This window comes from Chrysemys picta, chromosome 24, assembly GCF_011386835.1.
Source record: "Chrysemys picta bellii isolate R12L10 chromosome 24, ASM1138683v2, whole genome shotgun sequence".
Classification (NCBI taxonomy): Eukaryota; Metazoa; Chordata; order Testudines; family Emydidae; genus Chrysemys; species Chrysemys picta.
In genome coordinates, this window is record NC_088814.1 from 9,043,178 (window position 1) to 9,064,077 (window position 20,900).

A 20,900-nucleotide genomic window follows, 5' to 3' on the forward strand; every position below is an offset into this window, starting at 1 on the left:
AATGGGTTACCTAGGGAGATGGGAGAATCTCCATCCTTAGAGGTTTTTAAAGCCCGGCTTGACAAAGCCCTGGCTGGGATGATTTAGTTGGTGTTGGTCCTGCTTTGAGCAGGGGGTTGGACTAGATGACCTCCTGAGGTCCCTTCCAACCCTGAGAGTCTATGATTCTATAATAATAAGAGTATCATATTTAGGAGAAACTACTCACATAGCACTAGAAGTGAAGACCTACATCTTCTAAAGTGACTGGTGATTTTTTGATGCCTGAACTAAGACACCTTAAAGGGGCCTCATTTTATACGCCCTCTCCAAACGAAACAGTGCAGAACATTTAGGCCAAAGCATTTAGTTGGGCAAGTCAGAAGCCTGATGACTTCAGTGGCTGAACATTTTCTGCATGGAATACTAGTATAAGGGATTATCTAAACCCATAACTTTGTCATTACCAACAACATGCACACCCACCACCCTAGTCAAATGAGAAATAACGTTTGGAGGATGCTGCAGTGACCTCATTTACCTGCCAGTGGCCTTGTCTCACTGCACTGAACAATGGCACCACCCCACGTCGATTTGGCTGGGCCACTGCTGCTCCTTGCTCTAGAAGCAGACGACATACTTCCAGCTTGCCCCGTCCTGCAGCAGCTGTCAGAGCTGAAAGGGGGAGGAAGGGAGAGAGAGAGAGAAGGTCTTTTAGAACAGCGTATTTCCAGCAGTAAGAAAAATGTCTGCTTTGCTACCTTTGGTGATCAGAAAATATAATGTGCTCTATGTTAAACACATTTTCTTTCAATTTCACCAAGCAAAAGGAGCGACTCAGCTTGCTTGTACTTCAGCATTACAGTGAACGAAATAATAATAATAAAAAAAATTCAATGAAAACAAATGAAAAAAACAGTAATAAAAAAGCCTAGTTCACCAAAAAATTGATACCAGAGAAAGAAAGCCTGTTCTGCTCATTCATGGCAATTTGTGAGTAGCTTTCAGTAGGGCTGTGATTTCTGCCAGTAATCTCAAATCTCTCCTCCCTCCAAACATCTGCATTCCCTCCACCCTGAAGGTTACAATTATTATATTCAGGGCCTAGATACTACCCTCATAGGTAGGATAAAAAAAGACACAGAATGGATAGACAGAGAGACAACAAGGAGTCTGGTGGCACCTTAAAGACTAACAGATTTATTTGGGCATAAGCTTTCGTGAATAAAAACCTCACTTCTTCGGATGCATCCGAAGAAGTGAGGTTTTTACTCACGAAAGCTTATGCCCAAATAAATCTGTTAGTCTTTAAGGTGCCACCAGACTCCTTGTTGTTTTTGTAGATACAGACTAACACGGCTACCCCCTGATACTTGATAGACAGAGAGAGACTATGATACTTTGCTAGGTGTAATTTTCACTAATCATTTATATTTTATTGTCAAAAGTTAGTTCTTTCTGTAAAGAGACCTCATAAGAGCCTGGAAAAAGAGTACTGTAGGACAAAGACCTTTTGCCTTTTCCCCAAGTTGCAATGGACAAGGAAAAAAAACCCAGCTATGATAATCACCAAATAATCTACTGGCATGTGCAACTAGGAAGTTCAAGGCAGTGTCATTTGAAACCTTAAACATTTCCTCTTGTGCTTCCTGCAGCTTTTCTGTTGCCCAGTACAGCGTACAATCCAGGGATTCTAAAACCAAGTACGTCATTGCATGGGAATGATTTCAATAGAACACACAAACCTCTGGGTACATGCTTTCTTCACAAACACTTTAAAGCCCTTTCACAAAATGTAAGTTGTATTTGTCTAGTTTCACTAGGGAACCTGACTATGTGGGTTTCTTGAAGGAAGGCAGAGAGAGAGAGAGAGAGAGAGATGGAGTTATTGAAAGATTATTGCCAGCCAGTTGGAAGTTAGTAGAGTTTGTGGTTTTCTTTTTCAGAACTAGTGCAGAGCCGTGCTATTCAAATGGAAGATTTTTGTTTTTTACTATCCCATTTTAGCGTGTAAGATCTTGAAACCCCATCAGGGAAACAATTGGAACACAATGCATATGAACAAGCGTTCTTCAATTTAAATGCTAATTCTGCCCTTTGTTTCTGGGCCAGGACAGCTCCCACCTGCCTTTTTACGCAAAACCAAAATTATCTTTAATTTTCAATATTTCAAGTGCCCTGGTAATATGAAAGTTCCCCTCCCTGGCAAAACGTGCATTGTAAACCTTGACAACATGGCTGGGTTAGAAATTGAATCTGAAAATAGCTCTAAGTGTAGGACTTGTCTTTTACTTGTCTTCAGTATTAATTTTAGACTTTTCAGCTCCTCCCTCTCCTCCTCAACTTCATGTGTATTTCAGCACAGCTCCTCTGGCTCCGTGTTTTGCTCCTTTTAGTAGGAGTCTGAGCAGAAGGTGGGAGTCTATTTCTAACTGATGGCGCATGCTTCTTCTTCTTTGAAGTTCATTTCTGTGGGATGGCTGATTTAGAGGTGTTGATGGGTTTTCAGCTGCAACCCTGTTACTTGTGGGTGATATATTCAACTTCTCTCTCTTCCAAATTGTAGTTTATTTTCTTCTCTTGGGTTTGGGGGACATCAAGAGTTAAAAAAGAAAAACATCTAAATGCTGCAAACAGAAGTGACTATGAAACCCGTAATCGTATCCATGTGGCTTTGAATGTAAGATACAAATGTAGAAGACAGGGACTGTGTCTAGTGGTCACAGGCAAGGGAGGAATCAAGGCTTCTGGGTTCTATTCCTGGGTTTTGCAATTGATTCACTGTGGGACGTCTCTAACACAAAGTATTATTATGGACAATGGTGTAACGGTCAATTATGTAATGTGCATTTATTTTACATTCCTAATGGGCTCAATAACAATGTACTTTTAAATGCAATTGAGCTGTTTGTAAGGAAAAAGTCAACTTCTCTCCTGGGAAAAAGAACCACCTTTTTAATGTGCTTTCAATCTCCTGTGTTGTACAATCATCTATTTCAGACTCAGTAGCAGGAGGACACATTTAATGCATTTATCACCATTGTATTTGCACCTCCATCTCTGACTGTATTATTACTGTTGACACAGATGCTTTCTGCTGCCTTTTGATATTAGTCTTGTATCAGAGGTAAATATTCCATCTGGAACGGACTTTATTGTGCTGTCAGCAGTGCCTAGGTTATGATGTAACTCGGCACTGCAATTCAGATGACAGTAGGATAATATCATTAAGCCAGGCAGTCAATTCTACTCCAGACAAGATTAGAGAGACAAGCAACAGGTGTTGAAACAGAACAGGACCCAATAAGGATTTTCAAAGTTGATTTTAGGTTGAGGCAACACTTTCTGCTGCATTTCTCTTTATTTTTATCTAGGATTGTTAAGTACTTTTTGGAAAATAAAACCAAAACAAAGTAAAATGGAGTCTCGTGAGCCACAGGACGCTCACATTACCTATGCAATATGTGTAAAAACTAGAGACTGAGGTTTTGACAATTTTCAGTATTGCTGGCTGCTCATTTTTCTATCTTTCACAAGGGCAATCAGATATTGGGCATTCCTTAGCGATGACTCTTCTATTTGAGTGCAATTAGCATGTGAATCAATGCCATTCTAAGGTAACCAGATGGACTCCAAGAACTCTCCACAAACAGATAGAAATATCTAATAGTCATGGCCACAAAAAAGCTTTTCCATTAAAGGGAGCTCTTTGCCAGGGGCAGTAACACACAGAGGGAACAAGGCACATGCTGGAAGTGTCCTTCAGGGAATAGTCAGGCAAGGAAAGTGGCATGGGATGTATGGAAATGGGAGATGTCTGAGCAGAACATGAAGCTGCTGGAACTCGTCAGGCAGAGGTGCATGGATGAGAAGCCTTCAGGCAGACGTCTATACAGAGTCAGGAATATGGGAGAGCTGTCTGGATGTGAAGGGACACTGCACTGCAAATGGGGAGAGAGTTAGAAACTAGTCCAGAAAATCTGTGTGGCTTAATATCAGACTGTGTCAAGTTTAACTAGAGTCATTGGCTATCTTAACTCATGTCCAATGATATCATAGAAGATTAGGGTTGGAAGAGACCTCAGGAGGTCATCTAGTCTAACCCCCGCTCAAAGCTGGACCAACACCAACTAAATCATCCCAGCCAGGGCTTTGTCAAGCTGGGCCTTAAAAACCTCTAAGGATGGAGATTCCACCTCCCTAGGTAACCCATTCCAGTGCTTCATCACCCTCCTAGTGAAAAAGTTTTTCCAACCTAGACCTCCCCCACTGCAACTTGAGACCATTACTCCGTGTTCTGTCATCTGCCACCACTGAGAACAGCCGAGCTCCATCCTCTTTGGAACCCCCCTTCAGGTAGTTGAAAGCAGCTATCAAATCCCCTCTCAGTCTTCTTTTCTGCCGACTAAATAAGCCCAGTTCCCTCAGCCTCTCCTCAGAAGTCATGTGTCCCAGCCCCCTACTCATTTTCGTTGCCCTCCGCTGGACTCTCTCCGATTTGTCCACATACTTTCTGTAGTGGGGGGCCACAAAACTGGATGCAATACTACAGATATGGCCTCAGCAGTCCCGAATAGAGGGGAATAATCACTTCCCTCAATCTGCTGGCAATGCTCCTAATAATGCAGCCCAATATGCCGTTAGCCTTCTTGGCAACAAGGGCACACTCTTGACTCATATCCAGCTTCTCTTCAACTGTAATCCCCATGTCCTTTTCTGTGGAAGTGTCGCTTAGCCAGTCGGTCCCCAGCCTGTAGCAGCGCATGGGATTCTTCCATTCTAAGTGCAGGACTCTGCACTTGTCCTTGTTGAACCTCATCAGATTTCTTTTGGCCGAATCCTCCAATTTGTCTAAGTCACTCTGGACCCTATCCCTACTCTTCAGCGTATCTACCTTTCCTCTCAGCTAAGTGTCATCTGCAAATTTGCGAGGGTGCAATTCATCCCATCATCCAGATCATTAATGAAAATGTTGCTTTGCAACAGAGGGACATTTTAGTGGTTTTTTGACCAAACGTTAAAAATATTTTGGATTACCATCCTCAATTCCAGAGTCTGTTTTCCAATTAATAGCATAACTTGATATTTAAGCCTTATTTTTAAAGTAAAAGAGAATACATTTTCGATAACACTACCTCTGCACTGGTCAGCATATTGAATCAACAAATCATCTATAAAAATGTTGTCATCATTATACGATTGTAATGAATACCTCTTCAGTGTTCAGGGATCATATCTAGATAACTATACACTCTATTCCTTTTCCTTCTCCTTCTATGACTCTCTAAAGTAACATTTATTTGTAAAAAAAAAAAAAATTCAGTTAATATTTCATAACATATTTATTCTGTATTTAGGTCTCTGCTGGTGATCCTGGGGGCTTCATCCTTTCACACTTTCCTGCTGTTGGCCCACAACAATCTTGTTATTGTTCAGGCTGCCTACTGTGCCAATTCTCATCTACATTTTTGTCCTTCACAAGCTCAATTTACCCAGAGGAGGTTCTTCCTGGTAGGCTCAAATTTTGGTGTTGCCATGAACATGAAAACATTCAGAGGTTTGGTTACACGAGTACATTTTCCAGACTACAAAGTCTGAACCAATTCAAGATGTACCCAAGTGTGTGTTCTGTTTACCAAAAACAATTTAACCACACACAAAATTACACGTCACCAAGTGTTTGCATCCTTAGTTCAGGTCATTTCTGACTAAAGCTGGCAAGATCAAAATCATTGTGTGGTTACCCAGACAGGAATATCACTGTGGTAATACCAGTGGTTTAAACTGATTAGTGAGTAGAGCACAAACCCTGTAGCTAACATTTAACTAGCTCATCCAAGTTAAAAGCCAATGGCTCCATTTTGCAGATCTCTATTTGGCAGAGCACAAGCTGTACGTGAAAGGGTGTGGGTTGAAATGCTGCCTTTTTTCTAATAGACACTGGGAAGGTGACACATCTAGATTGGCATACAGGATTATCAGATAGACTATCCTCCATTAAAGTACATTTGTTTAATTGCCAGGTGTGTTTTCAATGTTACAATAAAGCAATTACAAGCTCGCAGAAAACCAAATGTTAATTTAACATTCAGGAGTTTAAGCGGCAGGTGTTGCAGGTTATTTTGGTGTTGGCAAACATTCCTTTTATAGCTGTGCCAAATATCAAAGGAGAAAAAGAGAGTTCAGTGGAAGATGTCCCAGAAAAGATTGCTGGCCTGATCTTTAGAGGTCCTGCACACCTGAATCTTCCAGGTACTCAGTAACCCCGAAAATCAGGCAAGGCACTTTTTGGAAAAATAATAAAGCAGGTTACAGAGCCTATTTTGGCATCTGCAAGGAAGTTCAAATCGAAGAAACTGATCCCCCTCAGTAAATCATGGTCTAAAATGTATATTTGATATTAGTGGAATCCACAAACACAAACATGAAAGCTAGAAACTGCGGCATCTATAGAAATTACCTGTCTCTCCCCACAGGCTGTCAAAGCTGTTGATCTGTGCTCGCTCCACCTCCTCTTCATCTTTTTCTGGAAGATCGAGCAGGTAGGAGACAATCTAAAACAAAGAGACGTGTCAGCTCATGAACTTCACCATGTTATATATAAACTGCTGACATCTTAACATAAGCCATTCTGAATAAACAAAAGAAAATGAACAAAGTCTCTGCCTGGCACCTCAGCGTAGGTAAATATTCTTCCCGAGATCAGTAACTGAGCCCGCTGCCCTGTACAAGGGAAAAAACAAGTCTCTTGAGACAACTGCACATGACGAGCCTTTATAGTGGTGCTACCTAACAACTCAGAAGCGGTGGATGTTTTGTATACCGATTATCCTGTTCATGCAGTGAATGCTCCATAGTTCCTGGGTTACCCATAGCGACCAGGGCTTTAGTGACTTTCACCTTTGGATCTTGAAGTGCTTTAAAAAGGTGGGTGAATACGAACACCCCCATTTTATTGATGCGGAAATTTAGGCACACACAGGTGATGTGAATTTCCTAAGGTTAAAAAGTGAGTCAACTGAGTGTAGACCAGAACTCCAGTCTCCTGACTGTCTTGAGCTTCAGCCACTAGATTGGGCTGTCTTTAGAAACAATTAGCTCCTTCCTAGGATGAATGACATTTAGGCAGATCGCTAGAAAGGTACCAACATGGTTTCCCTGGCCAGTGTAGGCCAGTGGGTTTCAAAGAACTTAATTAATCTCCTCCGAGTGTAAATTTTTGAAATTGGCTAAAATCGCCTTATTGCTTGGTAAGATGATATGAGAAAGCAAGAGATTAAGGAGAGAACAGAGTTTATTGAAGGACAAAGATACATTTTTCTCATCCAAGAAGGGACACACCTACCAAGAGCTACACTAAAGGCAGGAGTGGGGCAACTGTGCCTGTTGTACTCAGCACAGCAACCTGACAGCAGACAAGGGCAGGAAGCATCTCTCATGAACACAACTTGCAAGGGGGCTTTGAAAAGAAAGGTTTTCAGTTACAATTGCCATTTCTAAGCTGCCTGCTGGGGCTGTCCATTACTGAAAAGCAACGGCTTCCTCAACACAGGCCCTGGGGAGCCAGAAGTCACAGACTAAACCAGTATTCAATCAGTTTTAATATGTGCTTAACCACTCGAAGAAAAATGGTAATGCTTGCTATGTCAGCAAACTGCTTACTCAGTGGAAGTAACATTCCACCTTAACTTTAGTATAATGATAAATTATATACATTTTAATTATGGTATGATTATTATATTATATCATTACTAATTATAACACTATTTCTCCTGGCTTTCCACCCCCCTTTACTGTCAGCATTTCAGAGCATGGACTACACCTTTTTATTTGTCTGTAAAGTGCCATGTCCATTTATAGCGCTGCGCACACAGTAAATAATTCTGAAACCACTTTTTAAAAAAATTACAAATATATCAGTAAAATGCTGGGGACGTTTCCCATCAGAATAACACTGTGTGCTGTTAGGAATCATGTGACCAGGTTGCAGAGAAGCTCTGTTGCTTCAAAGGCACATCTGTTCCTAAGCAATTCAACTTGTGTTCACTTGGATAGTGTGATTTACCCAGCTCCCATTGATTAACTCCTCTGATCTGATCACGTTACTTATGTTTTCATGGACTGAAGTTTCATGATTAATTAAATTAATGAGAGGGGTTTTATTTAAACAGAAATAATTTTTCAGCCAAATATTACTTCCCAACAGGAAAATAAACAGTATTTTACATATCATCATCCCTACCCTCACTGGGGAAGTGGGGTAAGCAGTACATGGTTTTACCTTTGCCTACTTAAAGGTATATTCAAATACATTAGGGGCTTTTTACTCTCCCTCTGGATGGAAGCCTGCAAAGATTTTGCCCAGGCCACCAAGGTTGCCAAGAAATCAGTGGATCCCACTGACTTGTGAGGTGGGAGGAAGTTACTGACTCCACCTCCTAGACCCTCTGTGCTCAGCCTTGTGACCAGGGAACACAGCTAACCTATCATTTCTGTGTCCCACAGAGATCCAGAACAGTGTAGTTATGTCTTACCTCAGTGTAGCCCATGCTGGCTGCTGCAATCAGTGCCTGTTGTATCGCATGGCTCTTCTTAAATACCCCCTGCTGTTGCCCAGCCATTGTCCAGTCACATTGAATCAAGAACTTCACTACCTCCAGGTGACCTCTGAGAGCCGCATGAACCAGGGCACACTGACCATTTTTGTCCAAGTGATCCACCTTTCAAGGGAACAGAAAGACAAAATAAAATTAAACCCAACTCATGTTTGAAAAGCCATGGCTTTCTCAGCGTCTCCAGCCCTGGTTTTGTAATAATGTCACATGTGCAGGATGTACATTTTCTGCATTCTTCTAGTTAACCATCCCATCCACAACCAGCCAAAGTTCATTCCCAAAGAATCACTGCCCTGAGGACAGACATCCTCTTGGCCACAGCTGCTTTCTTTGGGTAGGTCACCACTTTACAGCTTCAGTTTTCGTCACACTAAAAGCATACTGGCTTTATTCCCGCAAAAGCACATTTCCGCTGTGTTCTCAAGTATGCCAACTGTAGTTCCTTTTGCACTGAAATTCTACCCATTGACTTTGTCTGCCTCAGGATACAAAGAGCCACTGAGTCGAAAGAGAATGTTCTAAACCCACCATTTCACAATTCTTCAAAATGAGCAAAAATACCTCATAATGAGTCCAGTGTTAGAATGATTAGTCAGCCTGTTTTATTCAGCTGCACTTTAGTCAGCCTCACTAGAAGGGGGCAGCAGAGAAACATTAATTAAAACAGAAATTTCAGGTGGTGGTATTATAATCTGCTATCCTACTAGGAACTTGAGGACTGCTTTCTATGTGTTTGTCCACAATGTTACCTTTGGCTTCTAGGTCCTACCATAATACAAATAATATAAGTATCCCAGCAAAACATTTCAACTAGATTCTTTCTACTCATTAACCACTTCACTGCTGAACAACGTATCAGTTTGTTCAGGCAATGCACGTAACCACTGTTGTTTAATTTATTCACGATACAACCCAACATCTTTGAACCAAAAATAGCTGCTACTGTGTATATTCTTTTGGTACTGAAGCGGGATGCTCATGAAAGCTAGCTTCTTTTTTTCCATTTGGGATGGGGATTTTTTAAATCACAGTCCGTGCTCTGGGTTTCCCTCCCATTTCCCCTGACAGAGGATATAATGGGACTCCATTGGACGTTTATTAGTACCGCTTCTTATCAGCCAGTGTTAGGGAGTCACCCAGCGTATCTTTTTTTTAAGGTCTATTTTTTCCTTTACATTGTCCTGACAACTCAGCAAGACCTAAAAGGGTCCCTCAGTCATCCTGACATTCGGATTAAAACCACACCAGCCTTTAGTTTGCTTTCAGAACTGAGGCAAAACATTTACAGAAACCACAAATTGTTTCCAGGAGGTTGCCATTTCAGTTCCCAGCAACATTTTTCTGTTCAACAAAATGTTTGAAACTTGACTCGTTACACACAATTAACCCTTGAAATGCTCACCACAAAGCTAAGCAAGGAGTATTCTTACTGGACAAGTTTGACAGAAGTGTTCAGAGAATATTTCCAAATGGTGTATTGCAATGGTTCTCACACTTTTGTACTGGTGACCCCTTTCACACAGCAAGCCTCTGAGTGTGACCCCCCCTTATAAATTAAACAACACATTTTTTAGATTAAACACTATTATAAATGCTGGAGGAGAAGCGGGGTTTGGGGGTGGAGGCTGATGGCTCGCGACCCCCCACATAATACCCTTCAGGGGTCACGACCCCCAGTTTGAGAACCCCTGGTGTATTGGGTGTTGCAAAACAATGCTGCTTTTTAACCCCGTGGAGGGTCAAGGACTTGTAGAGAAATGACTTCAGCAAGCCATTAGCAAGGCAGGATTCCACAGTTCCAGTATCAGGCCTGAATTCCCAAACACTAATTACAGAGCCTGCAAACCTGCTGTGCCTTTTGTGCCAACGACATGTTTCAAAGCAGCACTTTCTCATAGAAAAGCAAACCTGGACGGCATTGTGGATTCACCTGTGAGCAACTACAAACAGGATTCTAATCTTTTCTAGCACAAGAACAAAAAACTGCAATAATAATAAAAAAACATCTCACTCACACATGCACACCAGGAAGAATGGAAAATGTGAGACCTGCCAATTAGGGCACACACAGTGCTATTTTTAGTACAATGCTTGGATACCATGGGAATAGGTGCCTTAGATAAAAAGAGACTGGTTAGACAGATTAAGGCAAGGCCCCAAAGGCCATTGAATTCAATGGAATCTGGGCACCTAACTCTCTTACACTCTTGAAAATCTCAGCCTAACTAGACAGGTAAGAGAGACGTTAGATAGGTAGTAACTGTGAGTGTTGGCAGGGGAGGAATCTTCATAGATGCAAATGGGAGTTAGGTGCCTTCCTCCCATTGACTTCCAATGGAGTTGAAAACCTGACTGCCTTCTTGTACCTTTGAAATGCTCCCTCTGGACAGAAACACAAGAGGGCAGAGTTGGGATCTCGTCAGATATTTTTTAATTGCTGATGCTGCACTTGGGGCTTATAAGAACATAAGCTTTGCCATACCAGATCAGATCACTGGGGCTACCCACGTTAAGGCAATAACCAGTCCCTCCTGAAGGAGGAGAATCCTCACCATGACACAACTAATGCCCAGGACTATGTGTGGTCCAGCAAACTCACACGAGATGTCCAGCCCTTTGCAGGATTGAGCATTTAATAATGAAGGGTAACTATTGCTTTGTAAGCAAGAGGGTAGGATGCTGAGACTTCTGAAGATGACAGCATGTGGAAACCGTAGGGGGTTGATTTAGACTGTATAGAAAATCTTCCAACTGCGCAGACAGTCTGTTTAAATCATTTAGCCTATCTTCAGGTGCAAAAACCAGAGGAAAGAGTATTGTTAAGAAATGTTACATGGCAAAGGAAAAAGCAAACAGTGGCTCACTTTCTTTTCTGAGGTCTGATACTCCACATACTACCTGCTTTCTCCTCCAGGTCAATGTGGAATTCCTGGGAAGTCAGAGTGTCATCAGATAAATACAGTCTCATTACCTGGGCCCGTTTCTTGCACAGTAGCATAACAATGCTCAGATATCCAGCCGCAGCAGCATATCCAAGAGGAGTCAGGCCACTTTCAGAAGAGGCATCTACGTTGGCCCCAAACTCCAACAACAAAGCCACCATCTCTGCGTAACCAAGGTGAGACTGGACACATAAAATTGGGGCATTGTTCAGAACTTCGGTCCGGTAGTTAACATTTGCACCTCCCAAAATTAGCAACCGACTGACCTGAAGGGCAGAAGAGAAACACATCACCACAATGTGCAACAAAAAGACAAGCCCAAAACACAGCTTTATTTTAGGTAGAGGGAGAGCTGTCTAATCTCTAGCACTTTCAGAATGGACTTTGTTCTGTAATTTGCGTGGTGTTGGAGCAGGCTGGCCTTAGCCATACTGCCAGACATAGGGCCACAGGGAGCCTCACACGGGGAAAGATAGTGGATGGTTTTGTAACTGCTTGATCACCTATGCAAGAGGGGCCTTGTGATGCTTACTGGTCACCCAGCTGCTTCCCCTCCTGCTGCCTTCCTGGCTCTGCTCTCTTTGCACTGGGCTGCAGAGCGAAAGAGACAGCTCGTGAAGCTGAGATGAGAGAGAGGGCTCCTGATAGGGAAGGGATAGAGAGGACAACGATGGGCCCCTCTCCATATGAGGAGGATCTCTCAGTCTGGCCCCACTCTCATGTGGGGAGAGGAATGCAAGCCCAGAAGGTTCTCTGCACTAGATTTTTTTTTCATTCTAGCTAACATATTTGTACATGCTAAGCTGGACACTCCACAAATGTTTGCAGAATGTCTACACTAGCATGTACAAATGTGTCAGCTAACTCAACGTAATTGGCAATGAACTCAAGTTAAAGAACTCTGTTTCTACAAGTGAATTCAGGATGCTATAGCTTCTTAGGCTAATCCACCCTATCCAGCTCATGGGAATGCCATGTCTCATAGTCTGCTAGCTATAGGTACCAGCGGTTCCACGCTAGCTTGGCCTGCTCAGATTTATAATCAGAGTTTTCCTTCTAAATAGACAGACTGCCCAGGTCTTAAATCAAGAGTTTTCCTTCACCTAATATACTTGATTCACAGCAAGTGCAACCCTTTTGGGTTTCCCCAAGATGGGCTACCTCCCCCACCACCTGAGGGGACGCAGCTCTACACTGTTTTATCCCAGCAAATACAACCAAGGTAAGTCCAACCACCGACTAGATGGTGAGACATCATACGCAGGGACATGACCAGGCTGGGCTTAATGGAGGAACAAGCTATGCGCATTATACTGCTTTCCATAGCTGCAAAAACGCCCTGAGATGAAAAGAACTCTAGAGCAGACAAACCCCCAAGGCACTGTCAGGTTTACAACACCCAAGGGAGCTTTCTGTATATTTGGGAGAAATCAGTGGAAATGAAGGATGGTCAGTAGGAACAGATATGACACTGCTCTTTTATGGGAATTAACAGAAAACCCCTGCTGAACATAGACGAGTTGGGGAGTCACTATTCATTGGTATCAAACCTTAACTGGACACTTAAAAACCGAGTCCCGGTTCAGCAAGTTGCTTACATATCGGTGTGACTAAGTTTGTGAGGAGTCCCATGGACTTCAATGAGATTACTCACATGCTTAACATTACACACGTGCTAAGGACCTTGTTGAACTGGAGCCTTGGAGAATCTTTTGTACTTGGACCACTGGAGGCTGAAAGCATTGAACCAGCTCGTCAACGGTCTGTTCTGTACAGTACCTTTATGTTAGGGGTGTAGAGGTTTCGCAGAGATGCCAATGCCATTGAAAGACCTTCTGTGCTGTAGGATATCCAAAGCCCTTGCAGGATAGACGAGGATACCCCTACTTTTTTACTCAGCCCCTAAAGAGAGAGATCGATCCAGTTAGTTCTAGTACCCAACATATTTGCGTTATGTTATGCAGAAGGAATTACTACATGTAATAAAAATTATTAACAAAAGAATTTTACAGATCTCAGGCCGGAGAATTAGATTCCTGCTAGCAATAAAAAGTCAGCTAGCGGAAAATAACTTTAAGCATTTATCATAACCACACTCACTTAAAATTCAACATTTATCAACAAAGTGCTGGCAATACAAACATCTTATTTTAAAAAAATACTAGACGTGCTGGGGCAGATCCTCTGCTGATGTAAAATGTCACAGTGATGAGCTGCTGACGACACAGAAACATGCAGTTGGGGCTTACTGTTAAAGGCCCATATTCCCTTCCCAATGCATCTTTCTTTAATGGAGAATGAGAATGCTAACCAAAGTACTCTTCCCTGCCAGTTAAGAATAGTCTCTACAGACTAAGGTTGCCATAGAAGCCATTTATCACATTAGATCCCTGCTGTAAACTAATAAACTTGTAGCCCCAAGAAAGAGCCCCCAAGTTAGTACCGACATGATATCCTTAAGCCAGCCCTGTCACTCTGAGGTTACATGGGCCCACTGAGCTCTCTTTCAGAGAATCCCATTACACTGGGTAATGTGGCATCTTCTTTTGTTGTTGTTTATAGTACCTACTATCGTGGCAGAAACTGATTCACAAAATATTCTTATTATTCACAGAGCAAACTCAACTTGTACTACATACTCCATCATAGCAAGATAAATTAAGGAAGTTTTACCAAAAGAGAGAGTAGACATTTTCATATCTAACATTAGATTATCTCCAACCTTCTTATTTGGTTAACATAGATATTTTATGCTTACTAGATACCAAGTACTAATGTCTTTTTGAACAGCACTAAATTATAGGCCATGTAATAGTCAAGTGAGCTTGCTTTCCTGTTATAAGAATGATAATTTCTTCATAACAAACAGATGTTAATCAGTGGCCTGATGATAGGCAGAAGAAAAGGGGAGCCTATTTTTAGATCGGGTTTTAAAAGGATAGCTTTACTTCTATAGTGCTTTAACATTATTTCTACTGTAGTCTCCATGGAATTGTATAGATGTCTTTGGCTACTATTTTGACATGTAAGGCCTGATTTCCCACTGCCTTGAACCTTGTGTGGTCATTTACTCTTGTGTAAAGTGTGTGTAACAGCTACCAGTTCAAGTTGGTAGTGCTTTACACTGACTTTGCAATAATGTAAACGACCATACTAGGTAGGGTTACCATATTTAATAAAGAAAAAAAGAGGACCCTCCACGGGGCCCTGACCCCACCCATTTCCCACCCCCAGCCCGCCCCAACTCCGCCCCTTCCCTTCCCTGCCCCAACCCCGCCCCCTCCTCCCTCCCACTCCCAGTCACGCGGAAAGGGCTGCCCGAGCGCTACCGGCTTCACGGTTTGCTGGGCAGCCCCCAGACCCTGTGCCCCCGGCCAGCGCTTCCCCAGCACAGCTGGAGCCCGGGAGGGGAAGTGCCCAGCCGGGGGCGCAGGGTCTGGAGGCTGCCTGGCAAACCGTGGAGCCGGTAGCGCTCAGGCTTCGGGGAGCCCCCATGCCTCCGGACCCTGTGCCCCCGGCCGGGCACTTCCCCTCCCGGGCTCCAGCGGCGCAGGGTCCGGAGGCATGGGGGCTGCCCAAAGCCCGCTCGGCTCTTAAACAGAGCCGAAGAGTCAGGGGAGGAGCAGAGCAGCCGCGGGAGGGGAAGTGCCCGGCCGGCATTTTCCCGGACATGTTCGGCTTTTTGGCAATTCCCCCCAGACGGGGGTTTGATTGCCGAAAAGCTGGACATGTCCAGGAAAAAACGGACGTATGGTAACCCTAATACTAGGCCTAGGACAATGAAAAAATTATGCACAAAGTCTCTCTAGATTTTTACTGCCATTGTTTGACCATCATAATTTGTTGGTATTAAATAGCAATGATTGTTTTGCCATTGTAATCTGACATGTTCCTCTATGCACTTGCATTAGTAGCCTTTTGTCTTAACATCATGATACCACAGACTTGAACGTTTTTTTATCTAGAGACCATTATAGCGCATGTCAATCAAGTGGCTGGACTGTACTAACGACGTAACAAGAAGTAACTACTGTGAATATTTAAAAGCTTTTTTTCGGTTAAATATACTTGCCATTTAAAACCATTTTATTTTAGAAAAACAATAGAAGATGGCCGTCCTCATGAAGAACTAACAGTTTTCTAAATTTATTATTTTCAAGTCCTGCAGCTTTTAGCTAAACGTTTGTCAAATAAAGACCATAAGAACAGCCAGACTGGGTCAGACCAATGGTTCATCTAGCCCAGTATCCTGCCTTCAAACAATGGCCAGTGCTAGATGCTTCTGGCAGTTGGAGATTTAGGGACACCTGGAGCATGGGGCTGCATCCCTGACTATCTTGGCTAATAGCCATTGATGGACCTATCTTCCATGAACTTCTCTAATTCTTTTTTGAACCCAGTGATACATTTGGCCATCACAACATCCCACGGCAGCAAGCTCCACATGTTGACTGTGCATTGTGTGAAGAAGTACTTCCTTATGTTTGTTTTAAACCTTTTAATCTCATTGGGTGATCCCTAGTTCTTGTGTTATGTGAAGGGGTAACTAAATACTTCCCTATTCACTTTTTCCACACCCTTCATGATTTTATAGACCTCTATCAGATCCCCCCTAAGTTGTCTCTTTTCCAAGATGAACAGTCCCAGTCTTTTTACTCTCCCATACCCCTAATCATTTTAACTGCCCTTCTCTGTACCTTTTCCAATTCTAATATATCTTTCTTGAGATGGTATTCAGGTGTGTATTCAAGGTGTGGGCGTACCGTGGATTTTTATAGGGGCATTAAGATATTTTCTGTTTTATTAACTATCCCTCTCCCAATGGCTCCTAGCATTTTGTTCGCTTTTTTGACTGCTGCTGCAAAGTGAGCAGATATTTTCAGAGAACTATCCACGATGACTCCACGATCTCTTTCTGGAGTGGTAACTGCTAATTTTGGCCCTATCATTTTGCATGTATAATTGGGATTATTTTTTCCAATGTGTGTTACTTTGCATTTATCGAGAGTGAATTTCATATGCCATTTTGTCGCCTTATTGCCCACTTTTGTGAGATCCCTTTGCAACGCTTCAGTCAGTTTTGTATTTAACTATTTTAGTAATTTTGTATCATCTGCAAATTTTGCTGCGTGTTTATCCCCTTTTTCAGATTATTTATGAATATGTTGAACAGCATAGGTCACAGCAGAGATCTTTAGGGGACCCTGCTATTTATCTCTCTCCATTGTGAAAACTGACCGTTTATTCTTACCCTGTCTCCTGTCTTTTAACTGGTTACTGGTCATCTGATGACCTTTCCATCTCATGACCTATCCTAACAGATGACCTTTCCTCTTATCCCATGACTGCTTACTTTTCTTAAGAGCTTTTGGTGAGGGACCTTTTCAAAGGGTTTCTGAAGGTCCAAGTTCACTATATCCATTGGATCATCCTTGTCCACATGCTTGTTGACTCCCTCAAAGAATTCTAATAGATTAGTAATGATTAGTAATTTACAAAAGCTATGTTAACTTTCTCAAAATATCATGTTTATGTACGTGTTTGATAATTTTGTTCTTTACTATAGTTTCAACCAATTTGCCTCATACTGAAGTTAGGTTTACTGGCCTGTAATTGGCAGGATCACTTTTGGAGCCTTTTTTAAAAACAGGTATTACACTACCCTCCAGTTATCTGGTATAGAGGCTGATTTAAGTGATAAGTTACCTACCACAGTGAATAGTTCGTCCATTTCATATTTGAGTTTCTTCAGAACTCTTTAGTGAATACCATCTGGCCCTGGTGACTTATCACTGTTTAACTGGTCAGTTTCTCTCCAAACCTCCTTTACTGACACCTCAATCTGGGACAGTTCCTCAGACTTCTAACCTAAAAGAATGGCTTGGGTGTGGGGATCTCCCCCATGTCCTCTGCAGTGAAGACTGAATCAAAGAATTAATGTAGCTTCTCTGCAACGGCCTTGTCTTCGAGTGCTCCTTTAGCATCTTGATCGTGCAGTGGCACTTATAATTGTTTGACAGACTTCCAGCTTTCTCATCTTCTTAATATTTTTTTCTGTTAGTTTTTCTGTTCTTGGCTAGCTGCTCTTCAAATTCTTACTTGGCCTGACTTATTATAGCTTTACAGTTGACTTGCCAGAGTTTATGCTCCTTTCTATCACCATCAGTAAGATCAGACTTCCAATTTTTAAAGGATGTCTTTCTGTTTCCAACCGTCTCGTTTACTCTGCTGTTTAGCCCTGATAGCATTTAATAGAATCATAGAAGATCAGGGTTGGAAGAGACCTCAGGAGGTCATCTAGTCCAACCCCCTGCTCAAAGCAGGACCAACCCCAGCTAAATCATCCCAGCCAGGGCTTTGTCAAGCCGGGCCTTAGAAACCTCTAAGGATGGAGATTCCAACACCTCCTAAGGTAACCCATTCCAGTGCTTCATCACCTTCCTAATGAAAAAGTTTCTCCTAATATCCAACCTAGACCTCCCCCACTGCAACTTGAGACCATTGCTCCTTGTTCTGTCATCTGCCACCATGGAGAACATTGTGGCTCCATCCTCTTTGGAACCCCCCTTCAGGTAGTTGAAGGCTGCTATCAAATCCCCCCTCACTCTTCTCCAGACTAAATAAGCCCAGTTCCCTCAGCCTCTCCTCGTAAGTCATGTGCCTCAGTCCCCTAATAATTTTGTTGCCGTCTACTGGACTCTCTCCAATTTGTCCACATCCCTTCTTTAGTGGGGGGCCCAAAACTGGATGCAATACTCCAGATGTGGCCTCACCAGTGCTGAATAGAGGGGAATAATCACTTCCCTCAATCTGCTGGCAATGCTCCTAATAATGCAGCCCAATATACCATTAGCCTTCTTGGCAACAAGGGCACACTCTTGACTCATATCCAGCTTCTCTTCAACTGTAATCCCCAGGTCCTTTTCTGCAGAAGTGTCGCTTAGCCAGTCGGTCCCCAGCCTGTAGCAGCGCATGGGACTCCTCCATCCTAAGTGCAGGACTCTGCACTTGTCCTTGTTGAACCTCATCAGATTTCTTTTGGCCCAATCCTCCAATTTGTCTAGGTCACTCTGGACCCTATCCCTACTCTTCAGCGTATCTACCTTTCCTCTCAGCTAAGTGTCATCCATAAATTTGCTGCGGGTGCAATCCATCCCATCATCCAGATCATTAATGAAGATGTTGAACAAAACTGGCCCCAGGACCGACCTCTGGGGCACTCCGCTTGATTCCGGCTGCCAACTAGACATCGAGCCGTTGATCAGTATCCGTTGAGCCTGAGGATCTAGCCAGCTTTCTATCCACATTATTGTTCATTCATCCAAGCCATACTTCTTTAACTTGCTGACAAGAATACTGTGGGAGATTGTATCAAAAGCTTTGCTGAGGTATATCACGTCCACCGCCTTCCCTATATCCACAGAGCCAGTTATCTCATCATAGAAAGCAATCAGGTTCAAGCAGATATCAGCTTAAAGCAGGTCGCTCAAACATTGGTGAATCCATGTTGACTGATCACCCTCCTCTCCTCCAAATGGTTCAAAATAGAATCCTTGAGGACCTGCTCCATGATTTTTTTGGCCCTCTTACCGTTTTTTTTAATTTGGGGAATATATTTAATTTGAGCATCTATTATGTATTTTTAAATAGTCTCCATGCAGTTTGTAGGCATTTCATCCTTGTGACTGGACACTCTGATCAACAGAAGGGGGCACTTGTTTTCTATGAAATAATTTCCATTTAACTAGCTTCGTCATTATTGTGTAGTTCCCCTTTTGAAGTTATATCCTACTGCGTTAGATTGTTTTGGTCCTTTTCCCCCCATAAGGATGTTAAATTTAATTACATTATTGTCACTATTACCAAGCAGTTCAGCTACATTCACCTCCTGGACCAGATGCTGTACTCCACTTAGGACTAAATCAAGACTTGCCTCTCCCCTTGTGGGTTCCAGGACAAGCTGAGGTGATATGTATCAAGTCAATATGGGGATATTTGAAATTCCCCATTATCATTGAGGTTTCTGTTTTTGTAGCCTCTCTAATCTCACTGAGCATTTCACAACCACCATCCTGGTCAGGTGATCGGTAGTATATTCCTATTGCTATACTCTTATTATTCAAGCATGGAATTTCTATCCATAGAAATTCTATGATGCAGTTTGATTCATTTAAGATTTTTACTTTATTTGACTCTATGCGTATTTGGAGGTAGGAATCAAAGACCTCAGGAATTCTGGCAATTATTAGTCCCTGCTTTTTAGATCACACACTATAAAACAATGACATATCGACATTTATTTCAGTTACTTAAGTGAGCACTGTAAAATTTGGACAAATTAGAAGCAGCAATTTAAAAGAAATACTAAACATGATTAGTGTATTATTACATTAACAAATAAGCTTCTATAATCTCTATCAGGTATGACACGAGAAAGCATATCTGCACCTTTCAAAATAGCCATCCGAAGATAAAATACTGTAGCAAACGTGGTTAGCAAACTGTACTGAAACAAATATACTAGGAGTATGCAGGACACTCTGATCAACAGAAGGGGGCACTTGTTTTCTATGAAATAAATACGTTCAATACAAAAAGAGTTCAGCTGTAGAAACCAATTTTTATTTCTCCTCAATTCATAGCTAGTGTCTGATTCTTCCCTTTTCTTTTCCTGAGTTATAAAGTCAGGCTGTATTTGTCAGCAACAGCGAATCCTACTTTAATACAAGATTAAACTGCTGAAATAAGAGGAATGGGTTTAATCTCATTAATATGTTCATACACAGGAACAGGAGACTAGTAAAGACTGACTTTGTGCAGGTTTCCAATGCCAATGAACTACAATTCTGGTGTAGGGACCCCTGCGCTATCTCAGTTCTAAACCCTTCCAAAGCAGCTCTGTCAATGTACCTGAGATCTCACCTACTATAACCCTCCCTGTTTCAGTCCAGGATCCTCCCGGTACTTTGTCAAAGCATCTCAGTCCTAACCTCTTACATCCCCAGGCTATTTAAAAACCTTTGTCCGAATCATACTAGATTGGATGGTGATTTTGTGATGCAGAAAAATATCTGCCAGGGACTAGCTGTACACCAAATTAATTTTTGTTTGTGACCCATGAAAAGATTAGAACTGAAATGCAGTAGTGAAGGACCTCTGCTTTAAGACAATTTGCCAGCTAAATTCAATGTAATGATCTTTTGCAATACTGTTTCAAGGAATATTAGACAACTTTTCATTCCATTAGCCTCTTTTCATTGCCTGTAATTTTAATCAGTTTCTAATCGAGGGACAAGGGAAGTTCATTTCTGGATCACTAACATTTTAGGCAGGACAGTTATGACTGAAATGAAGGACTTCTCAT

The 20,900-nt window shown here is 42.2% G+C and overlaps 1 protein-coding gene across 1 annotated transcript in view; it reads right to left on the bottom strand.

Moving 5' to 3' along the window:
* The window catches only part of TANC2 (tetratricopeptide repeat, ankyrin repeat and coiled-coil containing 2), a 508,124-nt gene that overhangs the window by 27,182 nt on the left and 460,042 nt on the right, over nt 1–20,900 (bottom strand). The window contains 5 exon segments of the mRNA XM_065577500.1: nt 521–654; nt 6,440–6,533; nt 8,514–8,699; nt 11,566–11,802; nt 13,316–13,438. Coding sequence (XP_065433572.1) covers nt 521–654; nt 6,440–6,533; nt 8,514–8,699; nt 11,566–11,802; nt 13,316–13,438 — 774 coding nt within the window.